The 27,643-nt window shown below is 37.5% G+C and overlaps 1 protein-coding gene across 1 annotated transcript; it reads right to left on the bottom strand.

Moving 5' to 3' along the window:
• Positions 1–1,892: 1,892 nt before the first annotated feature.
• LOC311279561 (uncharacterized protein) lies at positions 1,893–26,924 on the bottom strand (the record flags this gene model as incomplete). The annotated part of the gene is made up of 8 exons (XM_084391150.1): positions 1,893–2,028; positions 2,167–2,270; positions 3,906–4,027; positions 4,904–5,140; positions 6,320–6,329; positions 16,039–16,160; positions 23,847–24,083; positions 26,816–26,924. The coding sequence occupies 8 exons, from the start codon at positions 26,922–26,924 to the stop codon at positions 1,893–1,895; spliced, it is 1,077 nt and encodes a 358-aa protein (XP_084247276.1).
• Between the last annotated feature and the right edge of the window lie 719 nt (positions 26,925–27,643).

Here is a 27,643-nt window from a genome sequence, read left to right as displayed (position 1 = left end):
GAAAACCCTAATTAAAATTAATAGATTGGTTTGAGTACCATTTTGTCAAGCAAAAAAAAAATATATATAAAAAAAATTAAATAATAATAATACTAATAATAATTCTTAATAGAGTTTTCACTCATTTCCTCCTAAAATGGTTTTGTCTGAACTCACCATTATGATGATCAGTGTTCCCTTTTGTTGGGCGCTTGGAACTTAATTTACATTATTGTAATTCTCTTCCTATTGATGCAGCGATGCAACAAGAAATCACAGGTAAGGAAGATAAGTACTAAGGTTGCTTTTAAAAGGTGACCTAACTTCTAACTAAATCATTAAAAAGTCTGTTTCATGCATTTTTAAATGTTATTGCTAACACTTACTGTATGTCATAAACATGTTGTGAAACTTTTAATTGGTTGATATGATCACTCTACATTTATGACAATATCTTAGAAATAGAAGTTTATTTATCCCCGTAGGGAAAGTAGTTTGCAGCAAGCTCACACAGACATAAAAACAACAACAACAACAACAACAAAAAACAGTTGGCAATAATTTAAAGCAAATAAATCTATTTTAGGATACCCAGACCAGCTGAACATCAATCAACACTAGAAGAAGAATTTAAAATTCTAATTGCTTGGGGGATAAAAGATAGTTTGGACCGGTTTTTCGTGCGTCGGGAACACAGTACCGTTGGCCAGAGGGCAATAGTTCAAAAGCATACGATAAGGGATGCCTCGTATCATTCAAAATGATGTCAACTTTATGCAGCAATCTCTCTTTATATACAGTATACTCTCTATAACTTAATTCCCAACAGTTTGCTTGTCATTGTTACTACTTTTCTTAGTGATTTCTTCTGAGCATCTGAAGCATTACCATACCAGCAACTCAAACAGAATGTCATAACGCTTTCAATAAAGGCCCCATGAAAGGCCCCATCACAAGCACTCTGCTATGGCCAGTAAAAGATAGTAATTTATTTAAGAAACACAACCTCTGTTGTATCTTCTTTCTTACATAATCAGTCCACACATCCCATTTGAGTTTATCATCCAAAACTATGTCAAAGTATTTATAATTTGTTACTAATTGAATTTGTACCCCTTTATTTAATGCAGGATGGGTTATATCCTGCACTAAATCTAAAATCAATAACCATACCCTTAGTTTTGGAGGCATTTAAGAGGAGATTTGATTTCTTACACCAGTTTAAAAAGAAGTCCAAAACAGGTCCATGCTCTTCCTCCCCATCGCATAGAAGGCTCACTAAAGCAGTATCATCTGCATAATTGAAAATAAATAATTTTTTTCAAAGAACTACAACAGGAATTAGTATATAAAATGAATAATAATGGAGATAAGACATCCTTGAGGTGATTTTATCTGAAAGAGACCCTCCTAACTTAACATGTGAGATTCTAAAGCTAAGGACATCAATCACTCATGTAAGCAACCTACAGTCTAATGAAAATTATTTTGCCAGGGTTTCTGCTAACGTACTTGGGGAAATACAGTTAAAAACTGATGAGAAATCCACAAATACCAATTGACTATGCTTGACTCGCACACATACTTCAACATTCAGCATGAAAACACAACAATGGTAGCTATACTAAGTCAAGAGTAAATCTAAAGTAAATTATCAAGTACTGTTTAGTTACTAGAACTCTTGTGTAAGTGAACTATACTAACTAAGCATTTATCAGTACAAAATACTATTCCTCTTTCACTTAACTCAGTTTTTAAGACAATCATTTTACATGTTTTTTTTTTTTTTGTGTGTGTTTTTTTAAGTAAGTCTAACTAATTAGATTTAACAGTGTAATAATTAATTATGTGATTAAAATAAAATTGATTCAATAAGATAATAGAAGTAAAAGCATGACAGGAATGGATGAAACCTATTTCTCACAAACACATTGTTTCCTATCTGAGCATGGGTAATCATGCCAGTTGTTCAGGCTGGGGTCTGCAGGATCCTGTACAATACAGTCCTCATCTCCACCATTGCTATTCGGCTGACCTTCGGACCAAAACCTGAATGAAATGTGTCAGATTTTCCATTATTCACAAATGTTCAGTCAATCTGGAGGTATGGTCTTAATTTTAAAATAACAATAAAAAGACTAAAATAAATAAATATACATGATTTTCTGTGAGTGCTGTATGACTTACCCTTGTTTCAGTGGTGAATTATCCACCCATTTCATGATCCCCTCAGTCTCAGAATCAGACAAACCAATCCACACACTATCTTTGATGAATAAAGATATGTGTTTCTGTGTGAATAAAAACAGCAGTAAGTGTGATTCCTCTCATTAACTAACAGACACCCTGGTGAAAAAATAAATAAATACCAAGTATACTTGCAGCCAGATTAATTATCATTATACTTCAAGTGTGTTAATGATTAGTTAATGATTAGTCAAAAAGTGTACTATTTTGAAACAACTAATTTTGTACTAAGTATTTTAGTTTTAATTCAATTGTAGTAAAGCATAACTTTAAGTGTATTTAGTGTACTAAATTGGACTACCTTCAAGTATACTTTGTACACTTTAAGTATATGGCTGTGGAGGGACTAATTACATGCTTGATTAGTGATATTAAAGTGTACTTTATTTATGTTACAAGTACATTACAAATTCTTTATGAGTGTCTTCGACATACAAGCAATATACCATAAGTGTATTTATATATATTTGTTTATTTTTATTTAAAAATGTGTTGTTGTTTTTTTGGCATGTTCGCCTTTTATTAGGATAGGACAGTAGCTAGACAGGAAGTGAGGTGGGATAGAGAGAGAGAGAGAGAGAGAGAGAGAGGAGGGACGGGATCAGGAAAGGTCCGCTCGGGTCTCACGAAGCACATGTCAGCGCACTGCCCACGAGGCTATGCACAGTAAAATCCCTGGTGTTGAATTTAACACGCTCTGTGTTTATATGGGAACCACCAGCAAAAGTGTGTTAAAGGGGTGGTATAATGCCTTTTCACAAGATGTAAAATAAGTCTTCGATGTCCTCAGAGTGTGTTTGTGAAGTTTTAGCTCAAAATACCCCACAGATATTTGTATATAGCTTGTTAAAGTTGTCACATTTTGAGGGTGAGCAAAAACGCACCGTTTTGTGTCTGTTCCTTTAAATGCAAATGAGCTGCTGCTCCCAGCACAGGGGGCGGAGCTTCAACAGCTTGTGTCCTTTTACCTCACACACACATGCACTGGAAATTTCAAAAGCCTTTTATGTTCAAACCGGAGTCAGACAATGATGGAGAGACTCAAGAAGAAGTGACAACATGTAGAAGCAACAGGACATTTCTGAATGGTTAGTTGATGAATTTATGTAGCTGATGTGTAGTCATCTTCTAGTCATTGATTAGCATATTCTGTCTTGATAATCTATAAATCGTGTTCCGGGGGCGGGGTTTATTTAAATATGTGGGGTTGATGTCACTAACCCGGGATGAATGTTGTGTAGTCTCTACCAGCCGTTTGTTGTAGTCCTTAAAAATTAAACATAAAACAAAAGCATGACGAGGCATGGAAACTCTAAACTAAAACAGGACCACGAACAAGGACTTTGAAAACAAGACACCAGAGCCAGGGCATAGAACAAACAACCCTCGGCACAGACAGGGGGCAAACAAGAGGGCTTAAATACACACAATACTAATGAAAAAGACAAGGGACACCTGTGAACAATTATCAATAATGACAGACAAATGACAGACAAAAGACAGGAACAAGAAACAAACACCCAAAACGTGACAAAAGCATGATGCTAATATACTTTTAATATTTAAGACAGTACACTTTTTGTTTGTATATTTGCAATGTACTATTGAAAAAGGGAATATATTTCAAATACAATAAAGTATACTTTTTTTTTCCCACTAGGGCACTCACACAATCTCACCTGTTTCTCTTCAGTGTTGATAATGACCAGATCAGCTCCTCGATCTCTGCAGAACTTCCTGCTCTCAGACCAGCTCTTCAACTCACTGGATATGAACAAGCCATCTGGACCCCACAGAAATCCTGAAACACAAACTTCTGAAAAGTGTATACACAGCTAATGTAGCAGACGTAGGCCAGTGAGAGCTGTGTGTATAAACTAGGTGTGTGATGAGATCTTGTACAACGAGATCTCGCGAGATTAAAATGTGATGAGCATTCTCGTCGAGTGAAAAGCTGTCTCGCGATATCACCATGACGGAGCGTGAGGGTGAAATTAGCATGGAATATGCCACCGCTACATTCACATTACATTACATTACAGTGCCCACCGCGTCACCGCCTCCACTGTTGTTTTACTTTCTTTTTACTTTTCCCAGTGACAAGCCACTGTACCCCTAAAGGTACAATTATGTACTTTATTTTCTGAGAGTGTAATGTGCGCCTATAGGCGGGTCCACAACGCTCGTACACTCAAACATGCTTATTGATGCGCAGCATCACACAAACATTTTTAAATATGAAAAATTAAAGGATTACAATGTAAAAGATTATTATTGTGTACATAAAGATATGGTGGAATCTGGCTTGTCCCATAGATGGTCTCATCGCGCACTTTAACCTCTCTCACACACACACACACACACACACACACACACACAGCTTTAACCTCGCGCACAAGCATATCCGTTTGCGCTCTGGAGAAGCATTCAGTCTTTCCACTGTCAAATTCCGTCATGTAAATAGCGAATCCGCCATGGTGCGAGTGCAACTGGCATTTAAAGGGAATGGGGGATGAGACTCTGTTTGGTTTATTTCATGTTACGCCCAAAACACCCATTACTCATTAAGAGAATAAGGACAACGTCAAAATTATGAGAAAAGTTCTTTCAGAATCATATTACTCATTACACTTTACTCAGCTGTGGCAGAAACAGGCTTTCATAGATTCACACTGACCTTGTTTAGATCTTTCTTTCTTCAGTTCTTCACTCAAATCCGTGACTTTGCTTTCTAACTCCAGTTTCTTCTGACTCAAGCTGTTGATAGTGTGATTGAACTCTTCAACTGTGTTCTTGTAACTCTTTAACAGGTCTCTCTCTGCTGTCATGTTGATGTACAGTGTGATGAAGACCAGCAGAAGAACACAAATGAGCCCGAGACACACTGTCATCACCACCAAACACCTGCTTCCTCCTGACAAACAGAGACAAAACACACACATATCAGTGTATAACCTTCATATTATTAGAAAATATGTTTCAAATAAACCTTTGTTAGTAACCCAGCATTGTTTTTAGATAAACGGTAGTTATATTTTATGTTCTTTTATAATGACAAACATCTGGAATTCCTATACGGTAAAATATGGAACATTTCATATAAAATCAGAAACAATGACAGTTTTTTTTCACAGAAAACTATGATTGAAACTGTACGTAACATTTCTCATCCGCTCAAACATTAGTGACACCGTCTCTGCGTCAAAGGAAACTTTCTGCTTACTTTGCTTTCGATCTTTTCCTTCATCGTTGTTGCGACTCTGAGTTGGAGGTCTCGATCTGTTATTAATATTTCTGCTTACATAAAAGGTCCCTGATTCCATTATTAGCTCAAACTCACAGTCTTACAGTCTTACAGTATGTGTTCACAGATGAGGTGTGGTCTTTAAGATGTGTGCCGTGTTTTTAAATAGTACCAACACAGGAAGTGGTTTTTATTAGATCAGACACAGATAAATCTCTGGATTTCATTCTCACTCTAAAACTCTCTGTATGCATACACTACTGTATGATTGAACACATATTGCATATTCATCCTCATATAGTCAGAGCATTGTGGAGTTTTCCCTGTGATCAAGTTAGCATCTGCGTCCTACAAGAGGAATCTGTGAGCACCTAAACTGACTCAAACACCCTAAAACAGGCCAAACTGGACCTGTGTGTTGATGAACATAAACTGGAAGTGAATGATGATTTACGTTACTGTCGTGTTCAGGAACAGAAAGGATTATGGGAAATAGAGATTGTGCGATGAGGACTTCCTGTTATTAAACACAAGCGTGAAATAACAGGATATTCATATTCACATTTCTCCAAGGACAGTGAATAATTAGTTTGAGTGTATTTACATCAAGGTGGAAAAAGACTTTCATCGTATAAAACTAAAAAATATAAAACGTATTAAGTAATTTTACCTTGCTGGAGGTATTGTTACTACATACATTTTCTAAGTTGAACTGACAAAACATTTTTTTTAAGTGTTGTTTGTGATTTTTATGTAGACTATTATCAAGAAACATTCAAGAACAGTGTGATGAAGACCAGCAGAAGAACACAAATGAGCCCGAGACACACTGTCTTCAACACCAAACACCTGCTTCCTCCTGACAAACAGACACAAAACACACAAAGAACAATTCATTCTATATTATTAGATTTAACATTTAAAATCAACATTTTTCTTTAGATAATTCTACAGACAGTTCTATAGCGTATATTCTTTTACAAGACAAACATACAGTAAAATATCTGAATACAAACATATTGAAAAAGTAAGTAAACCTCTAAAATTAGCTGAAGACACAACTCTTCCACAAACACCACAACCAAAGATGTTTAGCAAAACAAACTCTTCTCTCTATACATTTTTTGTGCTTTCACTTTTGCTCTTGCTTCTCCTTCATCCTGACAGTTACTCTGTGTTCAAGGTCCAGTTGTGTTTGTAATATCTATGCATTCAATATTTCAATTTCAATTATTTGTGTGTGTGTGTGGGGGTGTGTGTGTGTGTGTTCTATGCTGCTAACTCTAAACAAGAAGTGGTTTCATATCACACTGAATAAAAACTTGCAGTCCAACTTAAAAACTCCCTGCAGACCCATACTACTGTGTTTGTGTATTGTATATTCAACCACATGTTATCAGCTTCAAAAGCCAACAAGAGGAATCTGTGAGCACTCAAATAAACTCAAACATCCTTAAACAGGCCAAACTGGACCTTTGAATTGATGATGCAGAAACAGCAGAAAGTGCCTGAATCTGATGTTTCTGTTCCTCTCTGATCACTTCAGTCTGATAAACCTGCTCTCTGCTGCCCCTGCTGGACTGAAGCAAATATAGCCATAGTGCAACAAACAGATGCACAAGAATGAAATATGATATAAAAACAAAAATGCTGTGATAATAATGACAATTGACCATTTTATTAAAACAGAAAGTAGTTCAAAAGCAGTTCAAAACACTTTATTTCAGTCAGACCTCTGCATAAGTTCTTATTGAGAATGAACAGAGGTTTAGCTGTTGATGCACATGGATGCGCTGGCTGGAACACATCTGCACTTTACTGTGATTTTCACATCAACACTTCAGACCAACAAATGAGACACATGATGATATCTAGAATAAGGTCGTATTAATATTGAGCTGCTAGTGTTGGAGCAAAACATTTCCACAGAAGATGCAAAGTGCAGATTTTCTTATGATAGCAGTTAATACATAAAAAAATAAACTGACAGTTTTAAAAGACAGTAATCGTGCACGGTAAAATCCAACAGTGATTCTAACTAACACTTTTTAGTTAAATGTCATTAATGTCTTAACTGAATTGTACAAATCTAGTGATATGCACTATTCACATACTATGCCTTGTTTACTCAGAAAACCCTAATTAAGATTAATAGATTGGTTTGAGTACTATTGTGTCAAGCAAAAACAACAACAACAAAAACAAGTCTTAATAGACTCATTCTCCTAAAGTCCTAAAATGTTTTTTTTTTTTTTTTGTGTGTCACCACTCACCATTATGATGATCAGTGTCCCATTTTGTTGGGCATTGGAAAGTATTTTATATTATTGTAATTCTCTTTCTATTCATGCAGCGATGCAACAGGAAATCACAGGTAAGATAAGTACTGCGGTTGCTTTTAAAACTATATCATTAAAAAGTCTATTTTTCATGCCTTTTTAAATGTTATTGCTAACACTTATGTCATATACATGTTGTGAAACTTTTAATTGGTTGATAAGATCACTCTATATTTATGACAATATCTTAGAAGTACAAGTAAGTTTATTTATCCCCGTATAGTAGTTTGCAGCAAGCTCACACAGACATTAAAAAAAAAAAAAAAAAAAAAAACGGTTGGCATATACAAACAATACCCAGACCAGCTGCCCATCAATCAACACTAGAAGAACAATTTCAAATTGCTTGGGGGATAAAAGATAGTTTGGACCGGTTTTTCGTGCATCGGGAACACAGTACCGTCGGCCAGATGGCAATAATTCAAAAGCATAAGATAAGGGATGCCTTGTATCATTCAAAGTGATGTAAATGAAGTTAATTCCCAACAGTTTGCTTGTCATTGTTACTACTTTTCTTAGTGATTTCTTCTGAGCATCTCAATTTCAATTTTCAATTACCATAAGCATTACCATACCAGCAACTCAAACAGAATGTCATAACGTTTTCAATAAAGGCCCCATGAAACATCACAAGCACTCTGCTATGGGTATTAAAAGATGGTAATTTATTTAAGAAACACAACCTCTGTTGTGTCTTCTTACTTACTGTACATAATCAGTCCACACATCCCATTTGAGTTTATGATCCAATATGTCAAAGTATTTATAATTTGTTACTAATTGAATTTGTTCCCCTTTAAAGGGATAGTTCACTTTGAAATTAATTTTTGATATGTTTTAGCTTACCTCAAGGGCATCCAAGATGTAGGTGTCTTTGTTTCCGCAGTAGTTTCAATTTTGATATTTTTAGGTCAAACCGTTCTTGTCTGTCAGTCATATAATGCAGGTCTATGGTCACTGTCTCAAAACACAAGCACAGAGTCCAAATTAAAACAATTCCCCACGTCCAAATGAAACAATTCCCCATCATAAGTAAACATTGATGGCCTAAGACACGAAACGAGCGGTTTGTGTGAGAAAACGAACAGTATTTATATCGTTGTTATCTCTTGAAAACAGCACACGTCCAAATGATCTGACGGCGCGGGCGGGTATAGATATACATAGATGTCGCCTTGGCTACGGTTTTGTTCCAATGAACTGCAGTAGCGAAGGCGACATCTAGTGTATACATCAATACCCGCCAGCGGGCGGGTATAGATATATACACTAGATGTCGCTTGGCTACGGTTTCGTTCCAATGAACTGCAGTAGCCAAGGCGACATCTATGTATATATCTATATCCGCCCGCGCCGTCAGATCATTTGGACGTGTGCTGTTTTCAAGAGATAACAACGATATAAATACTGTTCGTTTTCTCACACAAACCGCTCGTTTCGTGTCTTAGGCCATCAATGTGTACTTATGATGGGGAATTGTTTCATTTGGCCGATGGGGAATTGTTTAATTTGGACGATGGGGAATTGTTTTAATTTGGACTTTGTGCTTGTGTTTTGAGCCAGTGACCATCGACATGCATTATTTGACTGACAGACAAGAACGGTTTGACCTAAAAATATCAAAATTGAAACTACTGCGGAAACAAAGACACCTACATCTTGGATGCCCTTGAGGTAAGCTAAAACATATCAAAAATTAATTTCAAAGTGAACTATCCCTTTAATTAATGCAGGATGGGTTATATCCTGCACTCTCACTCTAAAATCAATAACCATATCCTTAGTTTTGGAGGCATTTAAGAGGAGATTTGATTTCTTACACCAGTTTAAAAAGAAGTCCAAAACAGGTCCATGCTCTTCCTCCCCATCACATAGAAGGCTCACTAAAGCAGTATCATCTGCATAATTGAAAATAAATCTATTTTTAAAAGAACTAGAACAGGAATTAGTATATAAAATAAATAATAATGGAGATATGACATCCTTGAGGTGATTTTATCTGAAAGAGACCCTCCTAACTTAACATGTGAGATTCTAAAGCTAAGGACATCAATCACTCATGTAAGCAACCTACAGTCTAATGAAAATTATTTTGCCAGGGTTTCTGCTAATGTACCTCAGGAAATACAGTTAAAAGCTGATGAGAAATCCACAAATACCAATTGACCATGCTAAACTCGCACACATACTTCAACATTCAGCATGAAAACACAACAAGCTATACTAAGTCAAGAGTAAATCTAAAGTAAATTATCAAGTACTCTCAGTTATTTTTTAGTTACTAGAACTCTTGTGTAAGTGAACTATACTAACTAAGCATTTATCAGTACACTGAAAAAAATGTGGAGTGACATTTACTTAAAAAAAGCTAGGCAACTTTTTCCACACAGAAAGTGCTTGTAATCTTTACTCGGGCTATTTCAATTAGTAATTAATTGTAAAAGTAATTAAGGCGAGACACTACAGGTGAATAGGGTAAAATGTTTAACTAGCAGATATCACCATGAAACTTTCCCAGTTGATTACCTACATTAAGATGAGAAAAAAATGTATTACAAGTTTTCTGTAATTTAATGTTTAAATATGCAAATCAGGCAATATCTAATCAAATATGCACTAATTTGCATATATTTTAAAAAACGATATCTGAGTATTGGATAAAGCCAGGTTAAAAATTATTTTTTCATTGTGTTCATATATTAGATGGGAAAAAAATTACAGAGGGATTTATGGATATCTACTTTTGTTATCCTGTAAATCAGAAAATACTGTCAATAGCCTTAAAAAAATGATTTTCGCCATGTTTTTTGGAATAAAATGTTATATAAATCAGGCTAGGAATAATATATTTACAAATCCCTCTGTAAATGTCTTCATAATATAACTAGGTACAAGTCTGGAAAGTTTGGTGTATATAGGTGCTGCTGAAGTGGAGATTTCGGACTTGGAGTATGAGAGAAAAGTCATTTTGAGAAAACGGGCTTTAAAGATTTTTCATCAGCCAATGAGATTGCGCATTCAGCCCTTTTACTTTCACGATTGGTTGCTGATAGAAAGGAAATGACCATATTTGGATCCGACAGGATTGTACACAAGAGAGAGAGCTGCCTAATGGTGCTTCTGATGACAGGCTGACGGCAGAGATCGCGGAGCAGCACGTTGATTAAGAACGCAAACTTTTGTTGAATTTATGAGAAATCTACAGACGCAAACAGACAAAGTGTAATAAAATAAAGACCTAAATGTGTATTTCGGACTTTTTTTCAACACAAGTCTGAAAGAAGACATGCTATTGAAGACAAATATCCCCAAATCTCAAAATTGACCAGTAAAAAAAAAAACGATGTTTTTGCCTGCCGTGTCTCGCCTTAAATTGAACAAATTATAATTGAGTAATAATTAATCAAATTAATTCCTTAAAAGTTAACCATTAAATTAACACTCAGTTAATGAGCTCAGTGTTCATATGTGTGCACACTACAGAGTTAAAGCGGTGTTGAAGTTAATGAGATAATTAAGTGATGATTGAGCATTAATTATGAACACCTGCTGTTAACAAGCAGAATCACTGAAGGAAAGAGAAACACAAGAACTACAACTGACTTCAGCCACAGTCTTAGATGAAATCAACTGAAGAGAAAAGAAGACATTAAATCTGTGAAGATCTCAGCAGAGGAGGATTAAACAACTCCACAAACAGCATTACCAGCTTCACTTATTACTAACCAGACTGACTTTATTTCATTTCCGTTTGAATGAAATCAATAGTTGTATTTTAAAGTCACCATGATGGTGGTTAGCGTTTGCTTTAGTTGGGCTCTTGACCCTTGACTCTTTAATATAACATTTTCTCTGGCTGCTATAATTATGTGTTTATAAAACACGTTTATTGCAGCAAAAAAGCCAAGAAAAAAAGAGATCAGGTGATGTTGGCTGTTTATTGATGATGATGATGACGACAAAGTCATCATCATGTAATTGCCTCATTAGCTGATCTTGTTCAGTGTCTAATGCTTTTTAATATTGTTTTATTCATAACAGAAGCCATTTGATTTTACAGCATGAAATCTAACAGTGTTGTTTATCAAACAATATACTTTTTTTTTATAGTTAGTGCACAAAAACCTTTCATCTATGGCAATTCTTAGACTCACACAGACATCAAGAAACAGCATATGAATCTCAACAATGGTGACAAAAGATACAAAAAATCCTGATGCATAATTTATTAATGCCGCAATGCATGCTGGGAGATATGGGTGAGTTTTGATTGGTGGTACCCAGCATGCACTGCAGTATGAAGCATTTCATTGATTGTCACCATTGTTGAGAGTCATACACTGATTCTTGATGTCTAAGTAATAATGTAGAAGAGAAAGTTTAAAGCACTAAATGTTTTTAAAATTCTTTATATTATTTGATTAACTGTTGGATCTAATGCTGTCAGGTCACACAGCTACTATAATAAATAAAACAAAATCACATAACCCCAATAATCAAAGCATTAGACACTGAAAAAGTTAAGTGATTCAGGCCACACAATATGATGATTTCACCTTCATCAATAAACAGCCAACATCACTTCATCTCATTTTCTCTTGGCTTTTTTGCTGTAACAAATGTGTTTCATAAACACATAATTATAGCAGCCAGAGAAAATGTTATATTAAAGAGTCAAGGGTCAAGAGCCCAACTAAAGCAAATGCTAACCACCATCATGGTGACTTTAAAATACAACTATTGATTTCATTCAAACGGAAATGAAATAAAGTCAGTCTGGTTAGTAATAAGTGAAGCTGGTAATGCTGTTTGTGGAGTTGTTTAATCCTCCTCTGCTGAGATCTTCACAGATTTAATGTCTTCTTTTCTCTTCAGTTGATTTCATCTGAGGCTGTGGCTGAAGTCAGTTGTAGTTCTTGTGCTTCTCTTTCCTTCAGTGATTCTGCTTGTTAACAGCAGGTGTTCATAATTAATGCTCAATCATCACTTAATTATCTCATTAACTTCAACACCGCTTTAACTCTGTAGTGTGCACACATATGAACACTGAGCAGTGTTAATTTAACATGGGCGTTTTTCTGTGTACTATTACATAAATCTTACCTGTTTCATTTACATACGACTGACAAATATAAATCACATTCAGTTTATTAATACAATTACATAAATCTTATCTGTTTCATTTAGATATGACTTAAACATATGAATCACATTCAGATTATTGATTGGTTTATGTTAAAACTATGTAATCCAAATGCATGGGAATTTGTTATGCAATTAAAATACATAAATCTTATTTTTAGACCAAATTTTTTTTTTGAGTGCAGATGCGTGAAACGTGTTAACGTTGGCCGGCAGATGTGCGATCATGGTTTTCCTGATGCTAAATCCAGCCTTGGAGAATATCCTTTCTGATGATGTACATCCACACTTTAGAATTTCTTATCCCAGACATTGTTGAAGATTTAAATCCTTGCCGCAAAGACGCTCCTCTGTCGGTCACGGATTGAAAGTGAAACTTAAATCTGTCACGGGGTGTTTGGATTTATTCATGCACGTTAAAAAATATTTATTAAAAGCTTTTTTCTTTGCACATTTTTATATACAGCATTATCATAATAGGGTGAATATTAACGTATTAACAGAAAAGTTAGTTATATGTGAAATCAGACATTGAGCGCCCTCATATAGCCAAAGTGGCATGATCCTTGTTTCATAACACCTCTGCGAAGATTCGACAGATCGGTAGTCGAATCAGGCTCCTCCTATCGAAGCATCGAATCTTCGACTATTCGGGGTCACCCCTAGCAGATACCACTTGACGGTTATCCTGAGAACCATATGCACTGACCTACACACCTGCATATGAAGACCCAACCTCCAGAAAACAACTAGACCAACTGCAGAGACTACAACCAACACAGAAGAAAAATACACAACGCAGAGACTCTTCTACGGGAACTTCAGTCATCCAGCAACATGATCAAGATTGCCAGAAATCCCATGGGTGGCACACACTATCTCCACAGTTACATGATTCAGCTCCTTCTATCAACAAAGATGGCTGCATTCCAGGACTCACTTGTGTTCAAACGTGGTGGTCAAGAACTCTTGGAGCCTTAATCCCATCGTATGGGGTCATGCAGGCTCTCGATCAAGTCAGAAGCCTGTCAGATTCTGTACAGAAATTGGCCAATGATACGGTTTTGGCCCTGGGCAACATCACAAACACTCTCGCTTCGCACAAGATCATGATCTTTCAGAACAGAGTAGCCTTGGATTACATTCTTGCAACGCAAGGGGGAGCCTGCACCATTATCGGCCCTGAGTGCTGCACCGGGTTAATGGATCCAACCGAGAACTTGAACAAAATCCAACAAGACATCCTTGATCTTTCAACAAAATTACACCAGATGACTGAAGACAATTCTTCATGGTTCAGAAACTTGATTGGTAAACCCTGGCTGTGGATTAGAGAAATAGCAATTCTGCTGTTATTTCTTCTACTGGCATTCTACGTATGCGTCCACAGTATCAAGTGTTTCATTCAAAAACGCCTCGCACGAGAAAATGACTGGTCCAACCATAAAAGAATATTACCCGTAAGAACTTCACGGACCCTAATTGCATGTTTGTTTCTGTGTCAACATGCAATTACAGAAAATCAACACAGAACATATGCTATGTGCCTGTAACTATCACACACGTTACAAGATTGAACTTGCTATATGCCTGTAACTTTTTCAAGTTACAACAATTAACTTTTAAGTATCTAAATTTGTTTTTTGTGAGAGTTATTAGAACTCTCAAAGGGGGAAATGTGGGAATATGTTTAATTTATGTTCATGTGAGGCATAGATGATGATAGTTCAAAGAAGATTAAGCAACCCAGTCATCGGACATTAACCTTTGTATCTGTATACACCTCCTGAATAGTGTCATGACCCCAAGTTAAGCTATGATCATGTGAAGGTATGGGTGATACTATCAGGCTGATTGGATCATTTGAATGAAAGTGTTATGCTGATTCTTTATTGAATCAAATCATCCCTCTGCTTTGTTTGACTTGTCTCCACCTCCAAAAGTCCCTCCTCCTTGTAAATGTATAAAAACTATACTGTATAGAACTCAGTCAGACTGTTTTGGAAGAACTGCAGCCACATCAACGCGAAGTCCTCAATAAAGACTAACTTCTTGAACGTGATCCCAAACGTCTCCTGGTTTCTTGCTTCGACGAAAGAAAAGTATTCAACAACGCAATTTATTTACAAAAAAAAACATTTAACATAAAACAAATGCATGACGAGGCATGGAAACTCTAAACTAAAACTTCAAAAACAAGACACCAGAGCCGGGGCATAGAACAAACAACCCTCGGCAAAGACACAGGGCAAACAAGAGGGCTTATGGTGCGTTCAAGTCATCTCGTATAGATCGTATTTACGAGTTGAACGCACTTGAACGCCAACACAATGTCGTAAATACCAGTGGGGAGCTCGGGATTTTCTCTAAGCTCCGAACTTTACGAGTTGGGGGCGTGTCAGTGATTAACATGGCGGAATACACAATACGTAAAGGTATTTAGCTGTGATATTGTCAGGCTTTTCTAATCGCCAACACAGAATATGATAGTATTATAATATAACAATGCAACATGTAACGATGTGTTGGCAGTGGCTTCATAAATTAATTAAAAACATAAAAATACAAAGTACACCTGATGCACATTTCTTTGTTCTTCATTTTCTAGAACAAGAGTTTAAGAACCATACTGTATTTTTGTGTAATTAATTAAGAGAAAGTACTCCGCCATTTTGCTCCGACGAAAGTGACTTGAACGCACATGCCATTATAAGCACGACTTCCCACCTCGTACGTACGAACTTCCCAGGAGGACTTGAACGCACCATATAATACACACAATACTAATGACAAGACAAGGGACACCTGTGAACAATTATCAATGAACCAATTACAACATGACACAACAGACAAGAGAACACATGGCAGGATCACAAGACTAAAACCAGGGGATCACATGACAGACAAAAGACAGGAACAAGAAACAAACACCCAAAACGTGACAAAAGCATGATGCTAATATACTTTTAATATTTAAGACAGTACCCTTTTTGTTAGTATATTTGCAATGTACTATTGAAAAAGGGAATATATTTCAAATACAATAAAGTATACTTTTTTCCCACTAGGGCACTCACACAAACTCACCTGTTTCTCTTCAGTGTTGATAATGACCAGATCAGCTCCTCGATCTCTGCAGAACTGCCTGCTCTCAGACCAGCTCTTTAACTCACTAGATATGAACAAGCCATCTGGACCCCACAGAAATCCTGATAGAAACACAAACTTCTTAAAAGTGTATACACAGCTAATGTAGCAGACGTAGGCCAGTGAGAGCTGTGTGTATAAACCATAGACTGTAAAAAATATGGACAAAGCGTCTGTGACGTCACCCATAGACTTTCTGAAGAACGGTTTTGAGGCCGTTTATGGGGGGTATGGGCGGCGCCATCTTGGAAAATCTTGTGGTATGGTGTGTTGTGTCAGATCATGGCCGAGACGTCAAATTTCAGGAATTCCACTCGGCGCAGCCTATGCTCGTTATCAGCTGTCAATCAAAGTTAACCACGCCCTTATTTGTCATACATTTTATATCTAAATACGATCTAAACTAACGAGTTAGAAAAAAATTCACGCCCCTCACAGTCGTCAGGCACTCGGAACCTATCGAAAAATACAATAAAAGTCCATGGCACCAACCTGTAAAAACATGAATTTATGCTGTGAAAACGGACATTTTAACATGGGGGTCTATGGACATTTGCTCCCTTTTGGGACCTGCCCCTAGCGGATTTTCTATGTATTGCAGTTTTCCGCACTCCCGGGTAGGCTTCATTTTTCATATTAGAATGTTGCCACTTGGTATAAACCCAGCAAACACAGAACGCTGGCACAACGTAGCCAACCTTCTAACAACGTTTTATCAACATGGCCAAAAGGTTGCTATAACTACGTTGTGTGGTAAAGGTTGTTACAGCGTTTTCACAATGTTGACATTAAACCACCATTCAGGGCCATTGCTTAAGGTTGTGCATAGGGTGTCTGGACAACCACTGGACTACATAATGTACTCGTCACTGCCCTGAAGCGGGAAAATCAGCCTTTTAAATTCCAACCACCTGTTGTTGGGCTCATTGTCGTTCATCATCGAGCAAGGATAGGTGAGTATTGCGTTTAGCCTACCTCAGCTATCAAACACAACCTACAACTTTATTTCTTATGTGATTAATGTAGCATCGCTCGCACTGTTTAGTTTTTCGTTTAATTTTCCCGCTATTTATTCTCATTCGTTTCTTTGCTCCTCTGGATTTGTGGATGTTTCCCCGGTGACGCCTGCTTTCGGTTACTGTCTGCCATACAGACCCGGTTTTGTTCATTAAATGTTCTGATTTGCCTTTGGTTTTTATGTTTTATTTATTATAGCCTTTTTTTTTTTTCTTTTTTTTTTTTTTTTTTTACAAATGTATGACTTTTGGAAGTGCAATTTGATTATATGCAGTTTTAATAAAGTTGAATTAAACCAAACCTGTCATTTTTACTCTTCAAAGTGTAGGCTACACTTGCAGGTGTTGATAACCCCATTAAATAATAATATAGATAAACAATAAACGATAAAAAGTATATAATTATCTAACAAAATGCACCATATAAAAATGTTGTCAGAACGTCATCTCTCAGTTGCTGAATGTCACGCAACAACGTTGCCACAGCCCTGTCACCTCTTACAATTCTACACAGCAAAATCCCCAGAGTTAAATTAACTCTGTTCAGAGAACATTTGGTCCCTCTCTACAGAGAGTTAAAATAACTCTGAATCAGAGTTAAAGTTAATGAGATACTTAAGTGATTAATTAAGTGATGATTGGGCATTAATGATGAACACCTGCTGTCAACAAGCAGAATCACTGAATGAAAGAGATTCAATAAGAACAGAGAAAAAGAGAAACACAAGAACTAAAACTGACTTCCAGCCACAGCCTTAGATTAAATCAACTGAAGACAAAAGACATTAAATCTGTGAAGATCTCAGCAGAGGAGGATTAAACAACTCCACAAACAACATTACCAGCTTCACTTATTACTAACCTGGGGTGCGTTTCCCAAAGCCAACTATGGTCACAAGTTCCGTCGTTACCTATAGGTTCAATGGGAATTGCGATCATAGTTGGCCAACGATGCTTTTGGGAAACGCACCCCAGACTGACTTTATTTCTGTCAGACGTCTACAAAAGTTTTATTGAGAATTAATAGAAGTCTAGATGTTGATGATTTATTGAAAAAGTTTGGTCACCATTGTGGTGATGAGGGTTTCCTTTAGTTGGGCAGTTTGACTCTTGGCTTTTTTTGTGAATTTATGGTTTTTGTAACAGTTTTTATCAAAACACGTAATTTGTTACAAAGAAAGCTAGAGACAAAGATGATAAGGTGATAATGTTTTTGACAACAAAAAGTAGGTTAAGGCACTTATCTCATCACTGTCCAAATGTGGTTATTTGAAGTTAATAGATTATATTCGTTAACAATTCTCTCTTGTCACAGATCAGAGTTTCTTTGGATTTTAAAATACATTATGGGGATTTTTTTTTTTTTTAAGACATAGACATCAATAATCAGCATATGAATCTTAACAATGGTGACATGCTTCATGTCACAATGCATGCTGGGAGCCATAATAGTATAAAACTCATGGCTCCCAGGATGCATTGCGGCATGAAACATGTCACCATTCTTGAGATTCATAAGCTGATTCTTGACGTCTGTGTCTTAAAAAAAAAAAAAAAAAAAAATCCCCATTATGTATTTAAAAAAAATAAAAATAAAATTGAATGTCCAACCTGTGGCAAGAGAGTATTGTTGATGAATATAATCTATTAACATCAAATAACCACTTGGGACAGTGATGACATTATTCTAGTTTTTATTGTTGAAAACTAGATCACCTGATCACTTTTGCTTCTGGCTTTCTTTGCAACAATTTACGTGTTATGGTAAAACTGTTACAAAAACCACAAACTCGCAAAAAAAGCCAAGAGTCAAACTGCCCAACTAAAGGAAACACTGGTCACCACAATGGTGACCAAACATTTTCAATAAATCATCAACATCTAAACCTCTGTTAATTCTCAATAAGAACTTCTGTAGACGTCTGACAGAAATAAAGTCAGTCTGGTTAGTAATAAGTGAAGCTGGTAATGCTGTTTCTCTTTTTCTCTGTTCTTATTGAATCTCTTTCATTCAGTGATTCTGCTTGTTGACAGCAGGTGTTCATCATTAATGCCCAATCATCACTTAATTAATCACTTAAGTATCTCATTAACTTTAACTCTGATTCAGAGTTATTTTAACTCTCTGTAGAGAGGGACCAAATGTTCTCTGAGCAGAGTTAATTTAACTCTGGGGATTTTGCTGTGTACGTTGTTACAATGTTGCGAGCATGTAGACAGCGACGTTGCCATAGCAGAAATGCAACGTGCCAGAGACGTTGCCACAATGTAAATGTGTTTGCTGGGAACTAGGTGTGTGACAAGATCTTGTACAACGAGATCTCGCGAGATTAAAATGTGATGAGCTTTCTCGTCGAGTGAGAAGCTGTCTCGCGATATCACCTTGACAGAGCGTGAGGGTGAAATTAGCATAGAATGTGCCACCGCTACATTCACATTACATTACATTATGGCGCCCACCGCGTCACTGCCTTCACTGTTGTTTTACTTTCTTTTTGCTTTTCCCAGTGACAAGCCACTGTACCCCTAAAGGTACAATTATGTACTTTATTTTCTGAGAGTGTAATGTGTGCCTATAGGCGGGACACATTTTTAAATATGAAAAATTAAAGGATTACTTATTGTGTACATAAAGATATGGTGGAATCTATGGGGCGCTGTTTATAAAGAGGCTCACGCTGAAAATAACAGCAACATTTTGTCACATTTAGATTCAAACAATGTTTAAAAAACTGGTATGAATTTTTGACTGTCAATTTTTAGCACATTTACAACAATATTTGTCAACTTAGAGATATTTTAAATAGTTAAATCTAAATATTAAATGTTACACCTAAATGTTAAATGTTAAATCTAAATCTAAGTGTTAAATCTAAATCTAAATCTAAATCTAAATGTTGAATCTAAATGTTTCGGGTGAAACTAAATATTTAAAGTCCCTGTAAAGTCAAAATTAAGTATGTGTTCTGAGTTTGTCATACCACCGAAAAATGTGTTATTAGCCACCCAGCCCAATTTCAATGATTAAAAAAGCCGCCAAGTAAATAAAATAAGCTATCAAAATCTCGAAAAAATGAGCAGTAGTCTCAGCTCTCAAACGCTGGGGGCGTGTCCGCTGGCTGCGCTGAAACCACGCCCACTCGCGGGAAATATGACTCGCGCACAGCTCGTGCAGGTCGGCGCGACGGGAGGATGAAGGCCGAAGCGGACAGCGGGAGATAGTCAGTTCGGCCCCATTCACCAGTAACAGCGGATTATCAGTGAATTCCAGTTGTCTCCAACGAAAGTAAACTATCCTGATCTCTACAGAGGCGGGTGTGGTGGTGATCATCAGCTCTCCATCAAGGTAACGTTAGCTCTTCACAAGATAAATCCACCTCCTCTTGATATGATCATTTTTCGGAAATTTAAATAAGGACACCGATCTGTTTTCTAAGTGATTGCATCCAGGGAATTCGCATTTACATGACGAAGGCATAGCCAGAGCCGTGGGCATAGTAGCTAGCAAACTGTAGGCTGTCTGATAGTAACTCGCGATTGAGCGATAGGCTTAGTGACTCCGTGCGTCATCAAGTAGGGGCCCAATCAAGCTCAGGGGGTCGCAGTGCGTCATCAAGCCCCCGTTTTAGCCCCGCCCAAAAAATCTGGCTCACAGCAAGGGTGAAAAACTGTTAAACGGTCTAACTCCACAATTTAGTACTTCACAGTTCTCAGTCTTTGTAACATGTTTTAGCAATACATTTCTAGCACTTATAATGTGTTTAGAATTTTTTTGTAGAATTGCCTTTACAGGGACTTTAACTAAAATGCAAATTCAAAATGCCGGTAACCGGAAGTGCCAAAATAAAAGCTTAAGGAGGTCAGTGTGTGTTTATAGCATGGTTTAGTGTCAAATAATGAATAAAAACCATCTCATCCGAGGAAATGGTCTCTTGGACATGGATTATCGTGATAATAACTACCTAAAATAACAAACACGTTTGGAAAAACTGTATTTGAAGAGTAGGCTAGTGCCACTTTTATGAAAAGTGCGGGACTTATGTAGCCTGGCAAGCCAGACCTACATCAAGATGTTAGGTCTGGCAACTCTCCATAGACACGGCTTCATCCGAGGGGCGGGATAAACGGTTGTCTCTCAAAATCCCTCTGCACGCAATAGGACAGCGCTACAACCAATCAGAGCAACAAGCGGAGCTAATCGGTATCAGAGCCATAGAGAATCTCTCTATGGCTCTGATCGGTATATTCAACTTTTTCCGTATCCAGTCGGCAAAACTCCGAACACATCTTCCTTTTTTAAAAATGACTGAAGTGCCGTTCTTTGCTTTTGCCAAAGCCGATTCAAAAGGCCGCTGTTCTCCAGCAGCAGCCTCCATTCTTTGTTTTCAAGGTTCCCTAACCGTCGCAACTCTGTCGTCATTTTGTTAAGCCCGCCCCACCGACTCTATACACGACGTGATTGGCCTGACCCAATTTAGGTTTTTGCAGCAAAAAGGTCTATGGAGAGTTGCTAGACTACCCTGGCTGCAAAATACATTTTGCTGCCGCTAGGGTGCGTCTAGATTTCTAGGCTAGGACTTATGACCTGTAGCCATAATAGCCAGCCAGGAGGGGGCTCACTTTGACTGAATGTCATGTCATCACTCTGTCATCACTCTCTGTCATGTTCGCTTGCTACAGTTTCTCCAAACGTGTTTATTATTTTAGGTAGTTATTATCACGATAATCCATGTCCAAGAGTTAGATTTAACATTTAGATTTAACATTAGATTTAGCATTTAGGTTTAACATTTAACATTTAACATTTAGATTTAACATTTAACATTTAGGTGTAACATTTAATATTTAGATTTAACTATTTTTAAATATCTCTAAGTTGACAAATATTGTTGTAAATGTGCTAAAAAGTGACCGTCAAAAATTCATACCAGTTTTTTAAACATTGTTTGAAGCTAAATGTGACAAAATATTGCTGTTATTTTCAGCGTGAGCCGCTTTACAAATGGCGCCCCATACAACAGAAGCAGTGGCAGGAGCAGGACTAGCAGCTACAGTGGGAGCAGCTGCATTAACTGTTGGGAAAACAGCAATAATAGGAGCAGCAGGAGGTGCAGCTCTGGCAGCAGCAACAGCAGTTAGTGCTGGAGTATATATGTGGTATGCTAAATAAGTCTCATTATAAAATAAATAAATGTGACAAAATGTTGCTGTTATTTTCAGCGTGAGCAGCTTTACAAACGGCGCCCCATAGGAATCCGGCTTGTCCCGTAGATAGTCTGCTTGCGCGCTTTAACCTCACACACACACACACAGCTTTAACCTTGTGCACAAGCAGATCCGTTTGCGCTCTGGAGAAGCATTCAGTCTTTCCACTATCAAATTCTTTCATGTAAATAGCGAATCCACCATGGTGCGAGTGCAACTGGCATTTAAAGGGAATGGGGGATGAGACTCTGGTTGGTTTATTTCATGTTACGCCCAAAACACCCATTACTCATTAAGAGAATAAGGACAACCCTTTTAGACCATGAGCCGGGACCGCCGACCATTTTTCTCAAACAGATCTCTTAAGAGTTAAGAGCAAGCAATCTTTCTATCACAACGACTGAACTTATTACTTAAATTATTCATTACTGCAACAATTTCATAATTATTTAAATTGGTTTGATTTCACATTGTTTTGAACTGTGCTGTGTAGTTGTTTTGCAATATGTTCATTGGGGCATGTTGTCACATTTCACTTAGAATTTTTTTTTTTCAGGGTAAATGAATAATAAAAAATCATACATTGTATTAATGAAACAAAACCAAATATTTGGACCAGATGTGTGAAAATATTGGAAATGTGTGGAAAAAAGACACTCTGAACCCCAAGTGGAAAGCCAAAAAAAAAAAGTGTTAGGTTGTGCCCTTCTCTCTCTTACTTTTATGAAGAACCTTCTTAATATAATGCCATACTAAAGCCTGGTTCACACGGCAGGATAATTAGGCCGATTTTAGCCCCGATTCACCCCTTCCGACAATCTTAAGGATGCTACGATTATCATAAAATAATCTGATCAGATATTCCTGCCATGTGTGGTGTGTTAAGACTGCTCTCGTCTGCTCGGCAGGACGTCTGGACCGCTCCGATCTCAAATCAGGGATATCCAACATGTTGGATTTTTTTGGCCCGATTTCTCCTCGTGTGTGGTGTCCCCCGGGGACAAACGAGCACGCAGCCTGTGGACTGTGGCATGTAGCCAATCAGAAAGCGAGGTGACGAGGAAGCACCGGGAAACAAAATCAAAACAGCCGGCATCTTCTTTGACCATCGCCTTTTCTTTTGATAACATTTTTTTTCGGTTAAAAACAAACTACAAACTATCGCTACTGCATCCTCTTCATCCGCCATGATTGTTTACTCTGAAGTCACGTTTGATCTCGAGGGATTTTTCGAGATTTCCCGTCTGACCTGGGAATGCTCGGGAGTCAAATCGGTTTGTGTGTGATGTGTTGATTTAGCCGTGTGGCTGCGCACCACACACTGTACGACCAAAACTGTTAAAACCGTGATTTTTTATCGCCGTGTGTGGGGTCTCTCAGGTTTGGAAAATAGGCCGACAATTTTAAAATCGTCCCGTGTGAACCAGGCTTTAGTCAAAATTATGAGAAACGTTCTTTCAGAATCATATTACTCATTACATTTTACTCAGCTGTGGCAGAAACAGGCTTTCATAGATTCACACTGACCTTGTTTAGATGTTTCTTTCTTCAGTTTTTCACTCAAATCCATGACTTTGCTTTCTAACTCCAGTTTCTTCTGACTCAAGCTGTTGATAGTGTGATTGAACTCTTCAACTGTGTTCTTGTAACTCTTTAACAGGTCTCTCTCTGCTGTGATGGTGATGTACAGTGTGATGAAGACCAGCAGAAGAACACAAATGAGCCCGAGACACACTGTCATCAACACCAAACACCTGCTTCCTCCTGACAAACAGAGACAAAACACACACACATCAGTGAATACCCTTGCAGCACACTTATTGTTCTTCTTAAGTCTTCTTCTTATTATTATTCCCGGGAGTTCAATTTTGGCCAGCTCCTGCACCTAGGCCCTTTGAGACAGAGACACCGTTCCAACTTTAAAACGTCCGGTCAGTACCGGTGTAAGTTGCTCGCGAAGATGACATCACGAGTCCATGTCCTTCATCCGCCATATTGGATTGAACAGAAAGCGAAACTAAATTTTCACAGGTCACAAATTTGGTCCGAACTTCACGAAACTGGACGTACATGATCCTTGGACCAAGCCTCACAAAAGTTACTAGAAGGATTTTTGATTTTCGGGAAGCATTTGCCCGTCACAGCCAAACGAAATCGGCGGCGTAGTCGCCAAACAGGAAGTCGTCCATATCTCAGGAACTCTGTCACGTATCGAAACCAAACTTTGTACATGAACTCGGGACTCCAATGTGAGGATGCACAAGATTGGATTTTTTATTTGTATTTTTTATTTCAGGCTAATTGACAAACACATTTACTTATGTCAATGCAAAAGAGTTTCATCTCACACTTTTAATGTTAATGCATTTAGACAGTAGGTGGCAATGTTGTATTACATTTCACATAGCTGCCAAGTCAGTGTATAGACTGCATTCGTTTTAACTAGGTTTGTCTAAATAAATGCAGGGGCCTGAATTTCGTTTTTTAAACTGGGAGGGAATTCCACCGCTTACATGGGTCACGGGGGGATCTAAAGATTATGGGGGGGGGGATAACTTTTGATGCATCGGTCTAATTTAATCATCTTCATTTATTAATATCTACAGATTTGTATGCATGAATTGTGCATTTCCAGTTCTCAAGACAGTTAATAACAAAAAAAAAAAAACTTTATACAAAATACATCATCATGATCATGCTCTTCTTCGCTAACCGAACAATTCATTGTCTGTGGCTGAGTTTGTGCGCGCGGGAAATATGCTGTGCATAACAATAGAAAACAAGGAGAAACGCGCAGTCACATGCTCAAACAATCAACAACGTCGTTCTAGATGTGTAAAAACAAGTGGAAAGCGCGAGCGCACCCGTGGCGTCTGTCGTTGCTATGCAACCATGAACTGCGCTCACCATGATGACAAGGAAATATCAGCAAAAGATTAATAGATTTCTAGCCCTTGCATTAGCTTTACTACTAGATATATTTATGGAGATGAAAAGGCTATGATCAGCTGTAAGGCCAAACATTCAATGTTGTTACGCTGCAAGCTGATCAGTTGGTTCGTTGCTGCCGCGCTCTATCACTCGCATACCATAAAGAGCAAATTGTTTTTTAATGTTTCAATTTCGTGATTAAAATGACATAATTTGGAAGCGGATCATTTCTTCACAAACAGCTCATTATGACTCAATGTTAGAATGCTGCACCTACACTCGATAGTGTGAATAAGATCAGCGCAACGCAGACCACTGCATTGACAGCGTGAAACATATGATCTGTCTACGGCCAGGGTCAGCGGAAGACAGAGAATGCCGGTCCAGCGCTGATTGAGGAATTAAATTAGAAAATAAAAGACAGTTTGACATCTTTTTTCTCGCATCTGTGAATTTATTTTTTAATCATTTGCTCTGAGATGAAGCGAATATTTTTGTGCGGGAATTTCTCACACTATAAAAGCTAACCTTGCGGGAATGGTTTAAATTATGCGCAATCCCCACATTCCCGCACTGAAATTCAAGCCCTGAAATGGCAGCGGGATGTGTAACTCTAGCATATGGTGCATATGTCATATAAAGTTAGGCAAGGCCAAACAGCGTTATCCATGTTGTTGCGACTGCATCGCTAGAGTAAGCTAATAGTGAAACTGATAGCGTTTTTCATTTAATTACAATATGAGGACTGACGGTAGGCTATAAAAATCAGCGATTCTGTGTAGGTGATGACAACCATCTTGACAGCACCAATCAAAGCATCGCTAATTACGGTAGACCTTAATTTGAGATAGTAAATTTGTTCCTAATCAAAGGGAACACTCAACCACAGAACAGCTGGGGGAGTTTTGTATTGGCTTATTGGATACAGTAAATAAAGACTGTCAACTTCTTTTCAATACTTTTTCATCACCCAAAACACTCCCACTCTCTGCTGTATAACCAAATATTTCAAAACCAACAACCAAGCCACATAAACAATGCCATTGGCACCAGTCTACATTGCAGACATGTCTCTTAATGCACATAACTTTTCACCTTTTTGCACAATCTTGAAAAAAGTACTATTGTTGAAATTCTCAGATCCAGCAAACTTCAATGCACCCTTATCCACTTCCTGCTCACGTTAGTGAACCGCGCCCGAGCAAGCACACTTCGCAGTTCCTCCGGAAATGCATTAGAAAATATGTTTCAATATCAACCTTTTTAGATAATATAACCTTGTCTTTAGATAATGCTGTAGATAGAGGTTTTACAGTATATTCTTTTATAAGACAAACATTACCAAATTATAAAATATCCAAAGAATGTTGAAAAAGTAAAATAAACATTTTATATTTAAATAATTTAATAAAATAATATGTTAAATATAAAATCAGAAACACAAACACATGTTCTTAGAAAAGTATTTGAAATGGTAGGTAACAGTCATTTCCTGAAACTTTAGTGACACCTTTAACAACATCATCTGCGACATCATCTCTGCTTTAAAGTAGTTTTCTGCTTACTGCGCTTTCCATCTTTTCCTTCATCCTGGCTGTGATTCTGTGTTCGAGGTCCGAATGTGTCCTCAATATCTCTGCGTTCAACATTTTCATAAATGTCCTCTGAATCCATTATTCGCTGTGTCTGACAGTACGTCTTCACAGATGAGCTGTGGTCTTTAGAGTGATGAGTGTTTTTAAAATAGTGCTAACCCTAAACAGGAAGTGATTTCACACTGGCCTTTTTTCTGCTTACTGTACTTTTCATCTTCTCCTTCATCCTGACAGTAACTCTGTGTTCAAGCTCCAGTTCTATTCTTAATATCTCTGCATTCAATATTTTGATTTCATAATTTGCTCTTACAGTATGTCGGACAGTACGTCTACACATATGAGCTGTGATCTTCAGAATGAGTAGTGTTTTGTGTGTGTGTGTGTGTGTGTGTGTGTGTGTGTGTGTTCTATGCTGCTAACTCTAAACAGGAAGTGATTTCATATCACACCGGCCTTCAACAAGAATAAAGACTTGCAGTCCAACCTAAAAACTCCCTGCAGACTCATACTACTGTGTTTGTGTATTGTACATTCAACCACATGTTATCAGCTTCAAAAGCCAACAACAGGAATCTGTGAACACTCAAATAAACTCAAACACACTTAAACAGGCTAAACTGGACCTTTGTATTGATGATGCAGGAAACAGCAGAAAGTGCCTGAAGCTATGGCTGGGCGATTTAAATCGCGATATTGTTATGCGCATCTCGTCAGTTAAGCCGGTTCCTTGATTAGTAGTAAATCGCCATCACCTGCTTTCAGATAAAGCGGCATTTACTACAAAGAGCCGTAGTTAAC

Source organism: Rutilus rutilus, assembly GCF_951802725.1.
Source record: "Rutilus rutilus genome assembly, chromosome: 2".
In the NCBI taxonomy this organism is placed as follows: domain Eukaryota; kingdom Metazoa; phylum Chordata; class Actinopteri; order Cypriniformes; family Leuciscidae; genus Rutilus; species Rutilus rutilus.
This window is presented reverse-complemented; position numbering and strand designations above follow the sequence as displayed.